This window comes from Ostrinia nubilalis, chromosome 10 (assembly GCF_963855985.1).
Source record: "Ostrinia nubilalis chromosome 10, ilOstNubi1.1, whole genome shotgun sequence".
Lineage (NCBI taxonomy): Eukaryota > Metazoa > Arthropoda > Insecta > Lepidoptera > Crambidae > Ostrinia > Ostrinia nubilalis.
In genome coordinates this window covers 10625018-10645343 of record NC_087097.1, presented here as the reverse complement: position 1 = coordinate 10645343, position 20326 = coordinate 10625018, and the positions used below count along the sequence as shown (strand labels likewise).

The 20326-nt window shown below is 37.4% G+C and overlaps 4 protein-coding genes across 4 annotated transcripts; 2 read left to right on the top strand and 2 right to left on the bottom strand.

Annotated features, from left to right (window-relative positions):
- Positions 1-1975: 1975 nt before the first annotated feature.
- LOC135075198 (juvenile hormone esterase-like) lies at positions 1976-4716 on the top strand. The gene is made up of 4 exons (XM_063969561.1): positions 1976-2332; positions 2683-2960; positions 3273-4295; positions 4377-4716. Exons 1-4 carry the CDS (start codon positions 2159-2161, stop codon positions 4564-4566), a joined length of 1665 nt encoding a protein of 554 aa, XP_063825631.1. The 5' UTR covers positions 1976-2158; the 3' UTR covers positions 4567-4716.
- Positions 4707-13168, bottom strand: LOC135075199 (replication factor C subunit 5). The gene is made up of 8 exons (XM_063969562.1): positions 13008-13168; positions 12854-12918; positions 12642-12769; positions 12389-12551; positions 8153-8312; positions 6735-6949; positions 6255-6332; positions 4707-5605 (listed from the first exon to the last, which is right to left on the bottom strand). Exons 1-8 carry the CDS (start codon positions 13046-13048, stop codon positions 5448-5450), a joined length of 1008 nt encoding a protein of 335 aa, XP_063825632.1. The 5' UTR covers positions 13049-13168; the 3' UTR covers positions 4707-5447.
- On the bottom strand, positions 8689-11949 carry LOC135075381 (ras-related protein Rab-28-like). Its single transcript, XM_063969826.1, has 4 exons — positions 11761-11949; positions 11127-11306; positions 10659-10892; positions 8689-8889 (listed from the first exon to the last, which is right to left on the bottom strand). Exons 1-4 carry the CDS (start codon positions 11836-11838, stop codon positions 8689-8691), a joined length of 693 nt encoding a protein of 230 aa, XP_063825896.1. The 5' UTR covers positions 11839-11949.
- A 753-nt stretch (positions 13169-13921) lies between the features above and the next one.
- Positions 13922-19896, top strand: LOC135075195 (cap-specific mRNA (nucleoside-2'-O-)-methyltransferase 1). The gene is made up of 14 exons (XM_063969559.1): positions 13922-14070; positions 14951-15058; positions 15168-15688; positions 15771-15914; positions 16054-16327; positions 16451-16647; positions 16734-16917; positions 16992-17217; positions 17295-17409; positions 17493-17745; positions 18820-18920; positions 19036-19151; positions 19231-19472; positions 19620-19896. The coding sequence occupies exons 1-14, from the start codon at positions 14058-14060 to the stop codon at positions 19856-19858; spliced, it is 2733 nt and encodes a 910-aa protein (XP_063825629.1). The 5' UTR covers positions 13922-14057; the 3' UTR covers positions 19859-19896.
- Positions 19897-20326: the final 430 nt, after the last annotated feature.

Here is a 20326-nt window from a genome sequence, read left to right as displayed (position 1 = left end):
TTGAAAATGAAGAGTAATAACAAAGCGCTACCGATTCACGACGACACATTCAATAGACGTATTGCTTGACTGTTATTGGTCAGTCAGTCTCGCCGCGCGGGGCAGTACCTTTGTTGCGAGGGGCCGCTCGCGCCACGCGTTGCTCGCACGGCCAGTTCGGTTTCTTCGGCCGTCGAATGCGCTTGCGACTTTTGATTGTTTTCTCGTGCGGATAGTTAGTGTGTGAACGTGTGATAGTGAGTGTGGTAATAGTGAATGTGTGTTAAAAAGATGCCTAACCATACGTACAGTGCTCGTGAGTACGTAAACATGGTTTACTGTTATGGGAGGGCACGTGGAAACGCATCTGAAGCCCTGCAGGCTGTAGGTATCGGGCTGAACATCCTACAGCGCACCACCGTACTGATGCACGTATTATTGTTCTGGCTGTACAACGTCTGTTGGACAATCAGCCGATTGTGCCTCCGTCCGCCTCGTTGTGGCCTCGTCTAGGCGTGTATTGTGTCGGATTTGAGGAACTTAAATACCGGTCTGTACGTGAAGGAATACTGGAGCGCGCATCAAAACACGATTTACCTGGCACGCGTTTGCTTGCACGTGGAAGGCCGTCAGTTCGAGCCACAACTTGTCCGGTTGGAGCGGCCGATTCCAGACGACGTCGAAGGGAATCCCCTTCGCCGACTAATCAGTCGGTAAGTACTTAGTTCTAAACCTAAACAAATGCTAAAGGAATGTGTTTTTTAAATGTAGGAAGTGAATAATCTGGTAATTTTGTGTACAAAATACTTCTGCGGTCGCGGTAGGTAGTGGCGGGAAAGCGCGTACGCTCCAATACACTTACACACACATAGGCACGGTCATTGCGTTGCGTGGCGCGCTGTACATTGCGGGCTGCGGAATATTGTATTTTTTTTAATCATAAAAATAAAAAATATTTCCCACCAATAATATTTTGTAATATTACTTGGTTGGGTGTACAGAAGGCGTAGTTTCAGTCTTCGTGATAGGTTTTTTTACACCCTGTATACTTATAATAAATCTGTAGAGAGGTCAATTCTGTACATGAAATATATTTTCAAAATAACTATCAGGGGGTGATTAGTGATCGATACTGATGCCAAAAATGCAATCAGTAAAATTTTTGTCTGTCTGTCTGTCTGTCTGTCTGTCTGTCTGTATGTTCCTTATAGAAACAAAAACTACTAGACGGATTTTAACGAAACTTCGTACAATTATTCTTCATACTCCTGGGCAGGTTATAGGATACTTAGGAATTCCCACGGGAACGGGCATTAGCGGGAAAATCCTTTTGTATGAAAAATCTAAACCGCTTAAGTTAGACGCTTGAAATTTGGCAAGCAGGTACCTTAGTAAACTTAAAGCTTAGTTATAACAGGATATTGCAAAATTCCTACGGGAACGGGAGTTAGCGGGAAAAAACATTTGTATGAAAAAATCTAAACCGCGTAAGATAGATGAAGGGGGTAAAATGGGATCCACGCGTACGAAGTCGCGGGCGGCCGCTAGTAAATAATAAATTACATGTTGACCAGCATAACAAACATTATTAAACAATCTAAAAATCTGTTTTATCAGTATAGTATGAAAGTTAACTCTTATAATGCCATCTTATTTATAGTGGGATCGCGGGAGCCTTGGAGAGCACCTGTCAGACGTCAGCGGCTCACTAATTTTGACACTAGAGTTGTGACCAATACCGAAATTATTATACAGCCATTTTACAGCTTGTCTTTACATGTACCAAACAAAGTCGCTCTCGCTGTCGGTATGCTTAGATCTTAAATTACGCAACGGATTTTAATGAAGTTTTTAGCAATATTATAGACTGATTCAAGAGGAGGGTTTATTACATGTAATAAATACATTACACCGTGCGAAGCCGGGTCGATCGCTAGTAAATTAATAAAATATATTTTTACTATCGTAGCTTTGAAAGCTACAATTCATTGATATCGTTATAAAATGGCAAATACAAACTGATAATGTGTCGTCACTAACAGCAAGCGGACTGATAATATCAATGATATCAATATTGGTACTGTAAGTGTAAACGCCAAATTGCCAAGCCGCCTGCTTGAATATTGTGGTAGGATCAGTATAAAAGATAATGAGACGTGAATAGTACGTTTCAGTAAAGATGTTGCGCTTCGCAATAACAGTCAGTGTGATACTGACGGCAGCAGAGTGTTCCGTGGTCGTCACGACCACAGGCCCCGTGCGGGGGACGCTCGTGGAAGGAGAACAAGTTTCGTACTACGCCTACTTGGGAATACCATATGCAGAAAGCCCAGAAGGAGAATTACGTTTTAAGGTTTGTTATTTTTCTGATAGATGTCACATACCTAAACCCTCACATGTGGGTTATTCACAAATGTAAATACTTTCTGCAAAACAAAAAAAAATATCACGACGATTACCATAACAATCGAGAAAAAAAACATGATAACTTCATCTAAGTAGAAATTGTAGTCTTATTTAGAAGTTCTTGGAAATGTGGAATGTTTTCGAGTTACATATTTTTCTTTGCTCAGGTGTTGATGTAGAATTATTTTAAAATCTTATCAAATCATGACTTTCACCAAATGTTAGCATTCATGTGCATTTAATTCATAAGTAACAACAATAATGAATACATTTTTCGCATTTTTTTTTGTTCCACAGCCCCCCATTCCCAAACAACCATGGACTAATGTGTTTAATGCAACAGAGCAAGGCCCGGTGTGTCCGCAACCAGAAGGAAAGTACACAAGAGATCAAATGAGCGAAGATTGTTTATCCATTAATATTATGGTCCCGGTAAACAGAACGCAGGAATCTTTACCTGTATTCGTATTCATTCATGGAGGAGGCTTTAAAAGTAACGCCGGAGATATTAATATATTTTACGGACCAGATTTTTACATAAAAAGAGACGTTATTTTGGCAACGATTAATTTCAGGTACTTACATATTTGTTTTATTCTACTTATGAAGATAGATATTTAAGCAGTAGAATCAATACTTTTTGTTTGATCAAGTATTTTTATTGGAGGTGTACCTACTATATTAATTCAAAATTTTGTTCAAGTAGTGTTGATTTTCGTACTTCTAACGATAAAATAATGAAACTTAAATAAAACAGCGCAATTTCAGACAGCATTTTGCATTATTTAGCAAAACTCATTATCGATTTTTTAATAGACTTAGTTTAAGACTATAGGTACAATCATTTCGCTATTTGTAATGTTTAATTATTTTTAAATGTGTTTCAGGTTGGGAGCATTAGGATATCTATCACTCGACACAGAAAATGCAGCTGGAAACGCCGGTTTAAAAGACGCATTATTAGCTTTGAAATGGATTAAAGATAATATACGGAGATTTGGTGGAAGCACAATAACTATCGGAGGCCAGAGTTCAGGCTCAGCTATGGTCCATTACCTATTGTTGACAGAAAAGTCCACGGGACTCTTTGACCGCGCTATGTTAAGCAGTGGAAGCGCCACGAATTTTAGATTTTTAGCAAAAGATCCAAAAGCGAATGCTCTTGCTCTCGCTGAACAACTAGGAATCTCAAATCACAGTAATATTGAAGATATTTTAAAAAATCTTACAAGCGCTGATGCGTTCGATATAGTCGATGCCCAAGAAAATATTTACAAAAATAACCGTAACCCAATGAGGCCATTTGGTCCGTTTGTGCCGAACGTGGAAAAAGAATCGGACCACGCTTTTATCACAAAAAGTCCATTAGATATAGTAAAAATGGGAATACCACAAAATGTACCAATATATGTAGGTATGAATGCACTTGAAGGAGCTTACATGTGGCCTAGTCTTCACAAACTGTCAACCGACGACTTGAAGAGTAAAGTCCCTCTCTGTATACCACCTGACATAGAGTATCCTGAGGACTCGGACGAGTACAAAGACTTGGTGGATTCTATGAGCGAGTTATATTTTGGCAGTAAAGACTTATCCAACTGGACACTCACAAAACTTTTTAACCTAGTTACAGATACCCAATATGCTCGCACTGTTGACTCCTGGATAAGAATCCATAAAAAGAGGCATGATAGCGCACCCTTATATTACTACGTTTTTGATTTCGATGGGGATTTAAATTGGGGTAAACTAACCTACGGCATAGATTTTCCTGGCACTGTACATGCAGATGATTTAGGGTACTTATTCGTGACTAACATCACTGCGCCAATACTAAAAACTGCAGATGCTAGAAGTTTAAGAACACTACATAATATGGTGACATTTTTAACGAATTTCATTAAGTACGGGTAAGTGTCTACTACACTTCTTTTTCGTATAGTATTTATTGATTTAATTAAAGAAATAATTTAACTTAATTGTTGTTGCAGTAATCCATCCCCAAAAGGATATGGCGGGAAAGTAATTTGGCCTGAGTCTGGAAAACATGGACGTCACCTTGTGATTGACGACTGTCCAAAAAGAGTGACGCAAGGACCTTTTAAAAAGAGGTTTGACTTCTGGGAAAAGGCCTACAATAAGTATAATTCATATATTAACAGGAACGATGTCGACTTATAACTTCAGGTAAAATTTCAGTAAACAGCACCAGCTAATTTGGAAACAAACACACTAAATTAGAATAAGTGATTTGCTTCAGTTACCTGATACTATAGCAATGTGTTATAATCGATGATATGAGTGAATAAAAATATGCAATATAAAAAGTAAGATATTTATTGTAACAATATTACCACTAATTACAAAAAGTATTATAACTTAGTCTCAAACGGACAGTTTACTTGAATGCTTTAGAAGTAAATAATAAATTACATGTTGACCAGCACAAAAAACTACTTATACCACGAAACATTACAATATAATATGCAGTGTAATATGAAAGCTTATTTTATCATCTTATTTATAGTGTATATTGAACGACCAATTTAGATAACACGATTCATTCTTTAAACTGATGATAATTGTAACCTCACTAACATTCGAAATGATTGGCAAAATAGAGCATAAAGTACATTTACATAAATTAGGTTAGAACTACATTGTGTATTCGAAAAATAGAACATTCGTGTTTCCAAGAAGGCCCCTGATTACCATACTAATCCTTTCATACCAGTTTCAGTTAGGCTGAAGGCCGCTGATAGATTTCTGTTTTGTGTAACTGAGCATTTCAAGATGTTCGTTTTGTATAACCAAGCACTTAAAAATTACCTTTTTTGTATGGCCAAGCACATAGAAGTCCGTTTTGTATGACCAAGCACTCAAAGAGGTACCGTTTAATATGATCCAGCACTTTAAGATGTCCGTTTTGTATGATCGAGCACATAAAGAAGACTGTTTCTATTAGTAATCACTTAAAGACGACCACTTTGCAGATGTGACAACACTACATGTACGAGTGATGTGGTTAGTCATTTGTTTATCGACTCACGTTGCTGCCGAGGTTACGCCTGGGGCTGCATTTGGACGTGGTCGCGCGCCTCCTGGAAGGCGGCGATGAGCGCGGCGAGCTCGGCGCGCTCGCTGCAGCCGCTGGCCAGGCGCGCCTCCGCGTCCGCCATCTTGATCAGCAGGCTGATCAGCACTTCGGGGGGGAGCTTCACTGGAAATTTATATTTCAGTTCAGTTTTAGAGGCCACGGGTTCGATTCTCAGCGGGGGCAACATTTTCTGTTTGACTTGTGATTGAGGATTCCGAGTGAAGCCTGGCGGCTATTCCACTATTCCCCGTTGACAATCCCCGTCAACGGGGATAAGTGAACTTTTTGTTCACTATTCCCCGTTAACGTTAAATTGGAACTTATAATGGGGAATAATGAACTAAAAAATTCATTAATCCCCATTACGTTCAAAATAAAATCCTAATATCCCGGGGATTAATGAACTTTTTAGTTCATTATTCCCCATTATAAGCTCCAATTGGCGTTGACGGGGATTGTCAACGGGGAATAGTGGAATAAGCCAAGCTGGCTTCTATCCACCTGTACTTAATTAAATAAGATGCAGGCGTAGAGCTAAACGAGAGTTTAGTAAATGCCGTCTTCATGTAAGGGGTCTTGTCCGATAGCGCATTTTTTTATTTTTCCAATATTTTCATGTTTATTCTGATTTTAAGAATCAACAACTCTGAGATCATTCAAATCCGTCAGCTATTCTTCGAGTTTTGGGGGTTGGAGGGTATTTGACTGCATTCACACCTTATGTTTTAAGTGAAATGGTGTAACTAAACTATAGAAGAAGATTAATACTTACGTCTTTGTACTACTGTGTGGATCTCGGTCAGTATGTCACTGAGCGCCAGTCCTTTTGCAATCTTGACATCTTGAATGTCTGTTCAATTGGTCAAGGAAATCATATGAATAAATAAACATAGATTAGTATGCCCTCGTACACGTGTAGGATTATGTTACTAATCAAACAAACAATGAGGTTAATTTAAAGTCAATTGATTCATTACAATCTCATTTCTCGGTTAATTGAAAACTAATTTGGTTTCAGGGCTAGAATTGTGTGTTCTTTTTAAGAATTTGTGCCTTAGAATTTGGTTGATGGTGTCAACTATCTAATGTGACGGTTAATTACGTAATTACAAACATTACTATGAGGTCTCACAGTGCGCGTGGACGCACAATGTGACACACGAACCAATCAAAGAGCTCTATTTAACGCTGTGCATTTGATTTGCTGCTTCGTTTCGTTGGTGAATACGGGTGTTAGTCAATCAAAGGATACTTTTGAAGCAAGCCGCGAAGTCGTTCTCATTGAGAAGCCAGTTGAGCAGGCGGTTGATGTCCGACCGCAGCGGGTGGCCCACGCACGTGTACACGTGGTCTTCTGTTACCGAGCGGTGCGCGAGCCATGTGCTTTGGAGAGTGTTAAGCACCTTGCGCATGTCACCCCCAGATAAGGCTAGTAGAGCTTGCACTCCATCCTCGGACATTACCACCCTGCATGACAAATTGCATATTAAATAATACAGTAGAATCGCTAAAATCAAGTGGCAGTGGGCGGGGCACATAGCTCGTAGAGCTGATGGCCGCTGGGGCAGGAAAGTTCTCAAGTGGCGACCACGAGCCGGAAGACGTAGCGTGGGCAGGCCTCCCACTAGGTGGACCGACGATCTGGTGAAGGTCGCTGGAGGTGCCTGGATGCGAGCGGCGCAGGACCGGTCTTTGTGGAAATCCTTGGGCGAGGCCTTTGTCCAGCAGTGTACGTCTTTCGGCTGTAACGAACGAAATACAGTAGAGGTATGCTTGTCGTTTGTCACGGTAGTGCGACTGCGCATCTAGAAATTGTATGAAAACTAGTAGTGGAGCGGCAAGCGCGCCTTAGTGGTGTCACTGTAGCACTTCTTCACGCCTTTAATTTGAAGCACCCTATTTTACAGCCCGATTGAGTAAACTGCACACCTCGCTAGAATGAGACTCTCCCTCCCACTTACCCGCACATCTCCCCGCGTTCGTCCCGTCGATATAGATGAAACCATCTACTACTCTATCCACGAAGACGCGCGATTTCCAGCATGTGCACCACTTTCACTTTTGTCGTTTATTTTGCGCTTAAAACGGCCTCTACGTGTTGGATCTGTATCCCCACGCAAGCCTTATAAAGGACCGGGCCACTTTTGACCCGTGAGTTCCAAAGCGTACAAACATAATAATAATAATGATTTATTTCTCACACAAAAATACAGGATACAATACATTAAAGAAAACTCATTAATGAGTGTGTGAGACTGGAGCCTGAGCTAGGTAAATGAATATCTGTGTTACAGGTCACCGGGCCCCCACCACCACGGATTTAAGCAAGTATAGCGAGCAAAGGCGAGAACATTTTAAAATACTAGTAGATTAAACAATTTCTACAAGAGAAATGATAATCTAACCAAAATTCTATATTAAAAATTATATTAATTTAAATTGTATTATCAGTATTTTGGTCGAGGGAAGCGCGGCCTGCGCGGAGTTTGATCAGAGCAATCCGAGCGTCATTATTGTAGTGTGAGTGCACCGATAACACCCAAACATTAGCGGAAGAATGGTGCGGCGCGTCTTTGTAGATGAAACGATCTATACCAGAGCGACGATGTGACGGCACGACTGCCATGTTATGACCATCGATGAGATTTTTAGCGAAAATTCTTAGCTTACCCCTCAGCCGCGGCGATTTCTTTCAAGCGCGGCACGATCTGGCTCTGCTGCAGCGGCGCGAAGCGGAACCGCGTGCATCGCGACTGCAGCGCCGGGATTATCTTGCCCAGGTAGTTGCATATGATGCAAAAACGCACGTTGTCCGTGTACTTTTCTATGACTGGAAAAAAAAACAAGAAACAAATTATTACAGTGTAGATCTTCTGCAAAACAAATTGCAAGCGTGATCGTTATTTGTTAATTCCATCCATTGACCATATAATAAGAGGAAAAGAACCTGGTACGTTTCTTGCAAATTAACCAACAGAAACAAAAGAGGAACAATTTGTGTAAATAAATCACCATCATTTGCCTTGGTCTATAAGATTAAAACATTCATAGCAGATTCATAATTCGAGAACGACTCGATGGATAACATAGGCACATAAAACACCTAATGTTGGTAACAATTAACAATTGATTAGAAGGAATCTGAAAATCATTAGGGTTAGGGAATAAAAACCAATAACGTATTAATATCAGTGCTTTATTAAAACTTAAACAATGGAACATATAGACGAGGAGGATCTCCGCTGCGCTCTCCGCATGGCCTTCCTCGTCATGATGAGGTTGTGCGTTTGTTCCTCTACCAGCGGGCGCGGCGAGGCCCCGTTGGTCTCGGCGGGCGGCCGGGCTAATGCACGCGCTACGTTTACCCCCATTACGCGCGCTACCAGCCTTGTGAAGGCACTGTTCACCTGGAATAGAGGGTAAGGACTATTCAGACCAATCGGCAGTGAGTTAATCCGGGTTCTTCCTATCATGGCATCCGCTCATGGCCCGAGCATCTGTCGATGACCAAACGGCGGGTATTAATTGCAAGAGATTATAATAAACTACATTCTGAGACACTAGATTTGTGACAGGTGTGTGTTGCCAGTGATGGTATACGGATCTGAGCGTAAAAGTGCTTTTTTAAAGCCTACTTACAGAAATAAATGAGTTTTACTGAGTTTTTACGTGGTCGCTTACTATGGGCCTCATAAGAAGGCTCAAGGTCACCCAAAGGGCGATGGAGCGGGCTATGCTCGGAGTTTCCCTGCGTGATCGAATCAGAAATGAGGAGATCCGCAGAAGAACCAAAGTAACCGACATAGCTCGCAGAATTGCTAAAATCAAGTGGCAGTGTGGGCGGGGCACATAGCTCGTAGAGACGATGGCCGTTGGGGCAGGAAAGTTCTCGAGTGGCGACCACGGGCTGGAAGACGTAGCGTGGGCAGGCCTCCTACTAGGTGGACCGACGATCTGGTAAAGGTCGCGGGAAGAGTCTGGATGCGGGCAGCGCAGGACCGTTCATTGTGGAAAACCTTGGGGGAGGCCTTTGTCCAGCAGTGGACGTCATTTGGCTGAAACGAACGAACGAACGAACATTCTGAGAGCATGTTCAGTTATACGCCCATAACACTATAGTATCCGTATGATTTGTGTTAGCAAATAATTAAAACATGTTATTCAGTGAGAAGTATACAGGGTGGAAACGATAAGTGATCTCATTCGGTTATTTCTAAACTATACAAGATATCAAAAAACTGGTTACTAATCCTGAAAGTGCTTCACAAGATCTTTCCAACGGTACCAATACTAGGTTACAGAATTAACTGGATCTATCCGAAAATTTAATGTTTTCAGCCTCCATACTAAATGTATGCCAGCCAAACAATAATAGACCTATATTTTTTTTATCCCAACTAATATTATAAATGCGAAAGTAACTCTGTCTGTCTGTCTGTCTGTCTGTCTGTCTGTCTGTCTGTTACGCTTTCCCGCTTAAACCTCGCAACCGATTTTGATGAAATTTGGCATAGAGATAGTTTGAGTCCCGGGAAAGAACATAGGATAGTTTTTATCCCGGTTTTTGAAACAGGGACGCGCGCGATAAAGTTTTTCTGTGACAGACAAAATTCCACGCGGGCGAAGCCGCGGGCGGAAAGCTAGTTAAATAATAAACACTTAAAATGAACTCGTAAATTGCATTCTTATTTAAAATTATTCTTGGAAAACATTGGTTTTAGGCTTTACTTGCTATAATATTAACAAGACATGAGTGCCATGACTGTGGCTGTACTAAATGTATGGAAGTTGGAAACATTGAATTTTCAAATGGATCCAGTTTATTTTGTAACCTATTATTGGTACCGTTGGATAGAGCTCGTGAAGCACTTTCAGGATCTGTAACCAGTTTTTGAATAACTTGTATAGTTTTTAATATTATGTGGTTTTATTAAATGTATGGAAGCTGGAAACATTGAATTTTCGGATAGATCCAGTTTATTCTGTAACCTATTATTGGTACCGTTTCAAAGAGCTTGTGAAGTACTTTCAGAATCAGTAATCAGCTTTTCGGTATCTTGTATAGTTTAGAAATAATCGAGTGAGATCACTTAACGTTTCCACCCTGTATAATAGACTATTATTGCTACTGCATCACAAGAAAGGGTAGATGATGTGTGTTAGTTTTTAGACTCACCATTTCTCCAGTTCTAGCAGAACCCTTGAAATTTTCCAATAGATACTCTGAAGCTAACTTCTGCACACAGGACAGCCTCACAGCCCTTTGATGTTCTAGATCAGACTTATTCCCAAAAAGTGCCATCAGAGGTTTTTTGATTTCAGAATTAAATATATCTTTAACTGTTGTTATCCACAAGCTTAGCTTTTCGAAACTCTGGAGGTTCGTTAAATCATAAACAAATATCACCACCTGAAAAACAACATTAAATTGCTTAGTCACCAACAACTTACAAGCGCTATGCCGCTCCTGGTAAATCAGTAACAGATTTTATCTTTGCCGACATTTACGGCTAAATTACAGAGCGAAGCGCGCTTTCTACAAACCGCAAATCACTGCTAAGTTATTAAGAAAAGAGGCATAGCTCTTGTGGTCAAGCTATAGTGGAGTTTTAAGAAATACCACAGCTGCACAGGTAATACTTACATCTGAAGAGTACAAATAATTATCCAGCATGCAAGTAGTGATCGCGTTGCCGGCCACATCGCACAGCTGCAGCGGCACCGGCGGCCGCAGCCCGAGGCACTGCCCCGCCATCACCTCGGCGCCCTGCGTGCCGCCCGCGCCCGCCCCGGCGCCGCCCAAGTACCGCGTGCACAGACTTGTCTACAATGGAGGCCTTCATGGTAATGATGATTGGCAATTTAAAAATAAAAAATATTTACAATGATTTAAAAAAAAAGTATAAGTGGCCAGATTGATCGTAATTTTAAAAAAAACCTCTACAATGAATTTAAAACCAGTAAAAGTCCAGTCAGGCCAGTTACTCAAAAAATTATTAATCATCATTGCACACAAAACTTAGCTGTAGCTCAAACTCAGATCTTGGCCACAAAGTCTACAGCTGTAAAGGTGATTTTGAAATAAAATCTATTGCATCTAGAAGGATCTGAAACAGAGCATACCAAGGTGACCACATGAGTCCTTTCTAAGACTTAACACATCATTTAACATAGTAACGATGATAACTTGTAAACTTCTATGCTTCTAATAGAAAAGCTTTACAAACCTTTGAATATGAGTAATGAACCATAAAAAATAAAATTAATTGGGTACTTACCTTCCCAGTTGAAGGTTCACCAACAACTGTAATTTTAACAGTTCTATTTGGAACATCCTCATCCTCGGTGTCTGACATAATTTTAATTTATATGGTACACTTAAATTATTCATTTAACAAAATTTAATAACTGATATACCAATAATTCAAATAACTTTTTATTTTAGATTATTTTTTACTTGCATCTACTTTGAGAAGTTTAGTTACCAAATAATATTTTTAAAAAGACATCCAATCATTTGTTTTCACTAAGGTTGCTATTAGCAACATACTTTGATACAATGAGTAGTTTGTGAATCACCTTACTTGGCAACTCTAGTCTTGAACAAACTAAAGTGTCACAAACTATCACCTTATTTACTGAATTTTACTGTTACTGTTCTAACATTAACAATGCCAGAAAGCAATGTTTATATTTTACATTACAATGTTTACATTGCCTCCTCACTAAATTTTTTGTATGGGAGTGTAAATAACAAAAAATGTAACAAAATATTAATTAATTAACTTGTAAAAAAATTAAAATAATAAAAGAATCAAGGTAGTAAATAAAATAAAAAACTGTTGATTGAATGCATTAATTCACTCAACATAAACATTGAAAATTATTTCTGTAGCATTTACTTACTTCTTCTAAGGGCATTTTGAGCATCATTTGTCATTGCATCAGCTTCATCCAAAATGATTAACTTTGGTCCAGCTTTAAATATTGTTCTGGTTGATGCAAAACTAAGAATTTGCCCTCGTACTATACCAATGCCCCGATCATCAGATGCATTAAGTTCTAGGACCTGAATAATAATAATTTACTATAAATGCTTTAAAATTTTAAAAAATATTACATGTGCACTGTGGAAAAACTTTAGAAAGAACATACCTACCATTGAATTAAATTGTTGAGGTGTATACATCTGCCTAGCACACGCTAAAATAGTTGATGTTTTGCCAGTTCCTGGTGGTCCATAAAACAATAAGTGAGGCAATTGGTTTTCTTTCATGAATTGGTTTACTGAAACAAATAATAAAATAGGTGAATTCAAGTTTTGGTAACATTGTTACAAAGCAGTATTAAGCAATATAGTAAGCAACTTACTCGTTTTAATAATATCATCATGGGACACTAAGTCTTCGAGCTTGGACGGACGATACTTTTCTACCCTGTAATTAGATAAGAACGCGTAAATAAATAAATATCTATGCTAATTTTTCATGTGCCATGGAACTAAAAAATTTTGTAAACCACTAACCATGGGAGATTTTTACTGGCGTCACCTACTCCTAGAGTCATGTTTTCACAGTCTGTGATACAGCCGTAAAAATAAATTAATAAAATCAGGAAGAAATCACAGTATTATAATAAAAATAATAAAAACCGCGAACGAACCGAACAGCAAACACGCATGAATGAAATGTCATAACAAATAACTGTCACTTTTGACAGCTTGATGTTTTTTATTTTTTTACATTTTTTAAGGATATGGTTCTTCTTTTTAGCCAATAGTTCATTCATTCATTATACAGCTGTTTTTTTTTATAAATTATTCAAACAAAAAGAATGATTCTACCGAGAATTAAACTAAAATTCTACTTAAGATTATACTACTCAAATAAAAATATAAATAGGTACTTTGAAGTGTAAAAGTGAAGGATTTATAAAAGGATTTAATTTTCGGAGCGTTCAAAAGGCACGTGATACAACACAAAAAAATGCTGAAACAAAGGGCAACATCATGCTCTTTGGGCAACATCAGTGGCCCAAATAGGGCAGAACCACAGATATGGATGTGGGCAGAACAAACAAATTTAATGCAATATGTGTTATGTGCGAGCTCGTAACCTTTTTTCTTCTGATTTCTTTATGTTGGGAGATTTCCCCTGAAAAGTGAAAACGGATTTCAAAAAGCTCTATGGCCTGTATTTCCCGGGTACGTCCAAATCCAATCGACCGAATGACAGTTTTTGAGTAGTTCTCTGTGGTATAGATGACCCACGCTGAACTGTCCCACCAAACTCGATGACAGAGGGGCGCTACCATCGTTCAACTTTAAGGTTTCCAACATGGCAAAAATCGGAACCAGCGATCCGGTATAGACGGTGGCGCCCCACTGTCAATGTCATGCATAGGACAGTTCAGTATTTTGGAACTATAGTTCTCTTCTTTCTGTCAATGTCACAAAAAATAAATAGTACCATTGCGAATACGATTGTATTTCGGTGAAAAGTGTGTATTTTGTAGTTAATTTGTTGAAAAGTAATCAACACTTGACGAAAAAACTGTACGAATAAAGCTAATAAACATGAATCTATCAGGTATGTTAAGATCAACTGTTTAAAATTTCAATGAGGTACTTTTCATCGTGTATTTTAAAACAAACCCTTGGTTAATGGAATAATAGCTTTCAGTTATCAATATCCACTTGTTATCATGAAAAATCATTACTTTAATTTTTAAATTATCTGCATCTTTGCAAGACTGATAAGTGTTTTCTAGCGACACTCCCCGGCCTTTGCGCGGGCTATAAATAGGAATATTATTGCACGTACATTCCTGAAAATATTAACAGTACTCATAATGCTAACAAAACAAATAAGCAAGAAGCATTTTACTTATGTATTAGCACATAATGCTAAAAACTGTCGCATCTTAATAATGTACAGTAATTTATGGGCTGCTTGCTTTGTCATAGTGCCAAGCGATTTAGTTAAAACTCCACTCCCAGTGAAAAAAATGTTGATATTGATATGAAGGTAAATTTTTTCTGTGTTCTATCTGCAGTAGGTCTCAAGGCCTCACAACTATGTTAAAGTTATATGAAGCTGTGCTGTATAACACAGGGTATCCTAGTATGTCTGTACTAGGACCAGTCTCTAGGAAATACTTAATTTTGATCCTCTAAAATTGTTATAATAACCTGTTTAAACTGTAACTTTCTGTATTTTGTAAAGAGAAATAAAAATATTTATTATAATTAATTATATGGGTCTGGATGTTAAGTACTAATATGTTTAATGTAATATGTATGTACAAGTACAAGAACATAACATTGTATGGCAAAATACTTTTGTAATTTAAAGGGGACAAAAATGATTTGTTTATAATATAGTTGAAATATTTATTAATATTAAATAAGTTTCATAGATGTATAGTTAGACACAAATTAGATTCATATTAATTTTGTAATTTCTTTAGATCCATCTGGAGATGAAGATTCCAGTGGTGAAGACTTTGTTCCAGTCCCTGCTAAACGCTTGCGAGCAGATACATTTGGAGCTTCATCCACAACATCACAAGGCTCAGGTATTATTGTTATTCAGCCTTGTCAGTTTTTTTCAATATTTATAGGAATTAAATTACCTCATCTAGCTTGCGTAGCTACCAAACTTTCATGATGTGTTTTGTTTTTCAGGTATACCAGAGTCTGATGATGACTCTGCTGCAGAAACACCAACTGGAGAATATACAGAAGGTCAAAATACTGGCCATAAACCTAATTATGCAGAACAAAGTCCACAAGGCAGTGCAAGAGTAAACCGAAGCAGTCTTAGTGAAAATTGTTCTTCCCCAAATGATCACTATGATGACTATCGGCCAGGATTTGATGACAATGATCAAGGAGAAACTTCCATGAGACCGAGCTTCCAAGATAATGAAAGTACATTTTATAATAGAGACCCCACTAAAGGAAATGAAATGGATGGTGCTTTTAGTATGGATTACTCAGAGAAATCAAAACGCATGATGAGTAGTATGGGTTATAAACCCGGAAAAGGTTTAGGTAAATTTGAACATGGACGTATAGAACCTGTTGAGGCTTCAACTCAAAAAGGCCGTAGAGGATTGGGTCTGAAACCATCTGTACTTGGTGAGGTTCCTGCAGACTTTAAATGGTCTCCAGATGATTTGAAACCAGAGGCAAAAGAGGAACCGGTAATTACAACATGCTTTTTTGTGTGATTATGGTGTGATCATAAAATCAAAATTTTATTGGATTTATCATATTTTATTTTAGGTATGGATACCATCTCCACCAGATGACCCATTATTAGGTGATCAACTAGAGGAATGGCTTCAAAAGGGACCAAAAAAATTAACTATAGATGATGAAACTCTCTTTGTAGAGCCACATATACTAAAGGGAATCTTAGATTCCAAGGTGAGATTTATAGAAGCAATAAAAAATGTTATTATTTTAATTTTTTTATAGCCATGTTTTACAGTTTGAAGACTATTTGGCTTTGGCACTGCTAAAGAAAATATTAACTTGTACTTTATATTGATGTAATCTTTTTCAGACTATTTTTGATACATTGTATGATGAAGATTTAAGACATGCGCGTTTTCGAAGTAATCCATATGAAACTATTGGTTCTGTCATATTTTTGAACCGGGCTGCTGTGAAAATGGCGAACATTGACGCAGTTTTCGATTTTATGTTTACAAAGCCGAAGAATCCTGATGGATCTAATGCTATAGATAAGAAAGATATACTGTATTTTGCGGATGTTTGTGCTGGACCAGGGGGTTTCTCTGAATATGTTTTATACAGAAAAGGATGGAAATCTAAAGGTTGGTGAAAATTATAATTCTCTCAAATATTAAATTAACTGAAAATCTATTGTGTGGCTAAATGAGTCTGTTGAAATTAAATTTGTACTTCTGAATCTTACTTATATTTTTTTCATAATTTAGGTTTTGGATTTACTTTAAAAGGACCTTGTGATTTCAAGCTGTCCGACTTCTATGCTGGAACACCAGAAACTTTTGATGCATATTATGGCATTAAAAATGATGGAAACATATTTGATCCAGAAAATTTAACATCATTGAAAGATTATGTATTAAAACAAACCAATGACAAAGGTGTACATTTTCTTATGGCTGATGGTGTAAGTGTTCCAAAATGTTATTTCATCATGTATTATAATAAACTGTAGAAAAACCTACATTATTGATGTGTTTTTATTGATTACAGGGCTTTTCAGTGGAGGGACAAGAAAATATTCAGGAAATACTTTCAAAACAGCTTTATTTATGTCAGTGCTTAGCAGCATTAATGCTTGTGAGGACAGGGGGTCATTTTGTTGTGAAATTATTTGATGTTTTCACTATGTTCAGCGTGGGTCTTATTTACATTATGTACAGATGTTTTGATCAAGGTAACAAAAAAAGATTTTAAGTAAAATAAATAATTACTAATTTCACAATAAAATAATTTGATTATGTCTTTCAGTATGTCTTCACAAACCTGTTACTTCAAGGCCAGCAAACTCTGAGAGATATCTTATTTGCAAATGGAAAAGATTAGGCACCGAGTCGGCGGAGCGACATCTTTACAACGTCAACTCTCTTTTATATGATGGACTGGATAATGAAGACGATGTAACTGAGCTTGTCCCCCTAAGTGTCATGCAAGAGGACACAAAATTCTTTGAATACATATACAAAAGCAACTGTGTGTAAGTAGTGAATTTAATGTAAATGATAAAATAAACCAGATAGATACCCATCGTGACACATTAAATTATACTTCCAGATTAGGTGAACAACAAATAAAAAATTTGCTCAAAATAGCAGCATTCAGCAAGGACAAAAATCTAAAAGAAACTAGCCAGGCTAGTATGAGAGAGCAATGTTTGAAGTTGTGGCAAGTAAGTTTTTTGTACGTTTTTATACTCAAAAAAATAAGGAGATTTATTGTACAGTTATAAGTAGATACACAATTTTCTTTCAGCTCCCAGACAAGGTAAGGACGCAGCCTGAACGCCATGGACCAGACGATACATTGAAAAGTATATTATCTTTATTGGAAAAGAAGCCACCCCAGTTCAGCAGTCATCACGGATTCAAGACGACAATACTGAACAAACAACCACTTTACATCAAAAAGCCCTCAGACTTAGAAACACTCAAACAAGTGTATGACTGGCATTTTATGTTTTTGAGTAGTGCAAAAGAAAACAGTCCTGATTTAAAAATATTTATAGGTAAAGTATGGTTAACAAAAAAAAATACATACAGTCGAACATATCATATAACCTTCTCCTTTTTTGAAGTCGGTTAAAAATAAAGCAATCAGAACGCGATAAAGCGGCGTTTCCATCAATCATTAGGTCAGATTAATTATAAATTGGAACCCCTATTTTGTTCCAAAGTCTAGCTTTGTCCTAAATAGGAAGAGCTCCAGATAAATGAAAAAACTTACAGCTCTCTGTTGAAAATAAGCATCATTCTTTCGACATTATATCATTGTTTTCGGAGATCTTCAAACACATTAACTTACGAAACTTTCTTGCTTTTTTCATGTAATCTGCCCCTTTTGCTGTATACAGGGTGGAAACGATAAGTGATCTCACTCGATTATTTCTAAACTATAGAAGATATCGAAATACTGGTTACTGATCCTGAAAGTGCTTCACGAGCTCTTTCAAACGGTACCAATAACAAGTTACAGAATAAACGGGATCTATCCGAAAATTCAATGTTTCCAGCTTCCATACTAAATGTATGCCAACCACTCAAAATTAGAAGTGTAATTTTTTTAAAACTTTAAATAAACTCGTAAATTGCATTCTTATTTAAAAATATTTATGGAACACATCAGTTTTAGGCTTTACTTGCTATAAAATTTGCTATAATATTATCAAGAGATAAGTACCATATTTGTGATAGTACTAAATGTATGGAAGATGGAAACATTGAATTTTTAGATTGATCCAGTTTATTCTGTAACTTAATATTGATACCATTGCATAGAGCTCGTGAAGCACTTTTAGGATCAGTAACCAGTTTTACGATATCTTTTGTAGTTTTTAAAATTATGAGGTTGTACCAAATGTATGGAAGCTGGAAACATTGAATTTTCGGATAGATCCAGTTTATTCTTTAACCTATTGTTGGAACCGTTTGATAGAGCTCATGAAGCACTTTCAGGATCAGTAACTAGTTTTTTGATATCTTGTATAGTTTAGAAATAATCGAGTGAGATCACTTATCGTTTCCACCCTGTATAGTACTTCTTTGCTTATAGTTTCTATTACAGACTAATAAATTGTTTTCAGGCTGCGGAGGTAAACATGTGCACCAACTAGAAGGCAGTGTTTGGAAAATCGTCGTTGACTTGCAGTTGACTCTTCCGGCAAAAACGTTAATATACGCTGAAGTAAGTAAAGCGAACTTAATGCTATGTGACTTTATCTTCTAGTCAACCTAGTCAATCTTATCATCAAGTTTTTTTTTATAAAATGTATGTTAACTTTTACTTATATTGCGTTTAGATATTGAAAGAATACCGAGGAGAAGGCAATACCCAAATATATAGCAAAGCATTACATATTGTTGATGCTTTGATGCTCGGCGGAGTGGACATATCGAATTTGCCTTTAACAGAAAGGTTTGTATATTTGTATCAAGTTTTTCACTTCTTTACAAACATGTCGAACTATGTTTACAACTAGAATTTATTTCTACAGGATCAACCAATGTAACTTGTTCTGCACAGCCCTGAACAAGCCTTTCTACGGATCCCAGGCTCTTCCCATAAGGTGCAAAAGACTGTTCAATTTGGAAATGTTTACAAATGCTATGAACAAATTAGAATATCGCGCCATGAAAAGAATAAAAAGAGCAGTTACCATAAATACTCCAAATAGAATTGATGGAGCTGAAATGTTTTATGAAGTGGGATCTCTTCTATTCATGAAAGAAATAAAAGGTTTGTCCCTGTATTATGTTTGGTCTAGTTGTAAATATTTGAGAAATGATGAATGCCTGCTGTCTGCAGATATTATAATAGTAAGATTCACAACATTGGACTGCATATAAAGCCTTGTTTTATTAAGTTGGCAATAATTTGTTTCAGAACCATGGGTGTCACAGATTTCAAAAACGACTGGATGTAAATATTACTACAATATAAAACACAGGCGAAGTGAATACTACATTACCGATGACGCTCGCGTGGACATGGTGACCGCCTTCACGACACGCTTGCAGTGGGTGTGGGGCAATGCTGGCGCGGCCATTCTTGAAGATCAAGTGCACAATGGCTTGTCTAAAGCAGCCTTCGAGGATTTTATCGCCTTTAATGCTAAGAGATAACTTTTTTAAATTTGTTTTAAATAAACATATTAATGTTATCTATTCTCTTTATTTTGGCTAGCACTATCCTTTCATAACATACTATAATATTATAAATAAATGCGAAAGTGACTGTCTGTGTCGCTTTCACGCCTAAAACTGAACCGATTTTGATGAAATGTAGCATAGAGATAGTTTGACTCCCGGGACGGACACAGGGTGGAAACGATAAGTAATCTCACTCGATTATTTCTAAACTATACAAGATATCAAAAAACTAGTTACTGATCATGAAAGTGCTTCATAAGCTCTATCAAATGGTATTAATAATAGGTTTCTGAATAAACTGAATCTATCCGAAAATTCAATGTTTCCAGCTTCCATACATTTGGTAAAGTCACATTATTTTAAAAACTACACATGATATCGTAAAACTAATTACTGATTCTAAAAGTGCTTCACAAGCTCTATCCAATGGTATCAATATTA

Bases quoted from the DNA above. Each gene is read 5' to 3' on its own strand.
- LOC135075198 (XM_063969561.1), top strand. From the start codon at position 2,159: ATGTTGCGCTTCGCAATAACAGTCAGTGTGATACTGACGGCAGCAGAG. The intron at 2,333-2,682 runs GTTTGTTATTTT...TTTGTTCCACAG, and splicing joins AAGGAGAATTACGTTTTAAG to CCCCCCATTCCCAAACAACC. The intron at 2,961-3,272 runs GTACTTACATAT...AATGTGTTTCAG, and splicing joins TTGGCAACGATTAATTTCAG to GTTGGGAGCATTAGGATATC.
- LOC135075381 (XM_063969826.1), bottom strand. From the start codon at position 11,838: ATGTCAGACACCGAGGATGAGGATGTTCCAAATAGAACTGTTAAAATT. The intron at 10,893-11,126 runs GTAAGTATTACC...GTTGTTTTTCAG, and splicing joins ATTATTTGTACTCTTCAGAT to GTGGTGATATTTGTTTATGA. The intron at 8,890-10,658 runs GTGAGTCTAAAA...CCTCTATTCCAG, and splicing joins CTGCTAGAACTGGAGAAATG to GTGAACAGTGCCTTCACAAG.
- LOC135075199 (XM_063969562.1), bottom strand. From the start codon at position 13,048: ATGACTCTAGGAGTAGGTGACGCCAGTAAAAATCTCCCATG. The intron at 12,770-12,853 runs GTAAGTTGCTTA...TATTTGTTTCAG, and splicing joins TGATGATATTATTAAAACGA to TAAACCAATTCATGAAAGAA. The intron at 6,333-6,734 runs GTATCCTTTGAT...CCAATTGAACAG, and splicing joins CTTCGCGGCTTGCTTCAAAA to ACATTCAAGATGTCAAGATT.
- LOC135075195 (XM_063969559.1), top strand. The intron at 16,648-16,733 runs GTAAGTGTTCCA...TATTGATTACAG, and splicing joins ATTTTCTTATGGCTGATGGT to GGCTTTTCAGTGGAGGGACA. The intron at 16,918-16,991 runs GTAACAAAAAAA...TATGTCTTTCAG, and splicing joins GTACAGATGTTTTGATCAAG to TATGTCTTCACAAACCTGTT.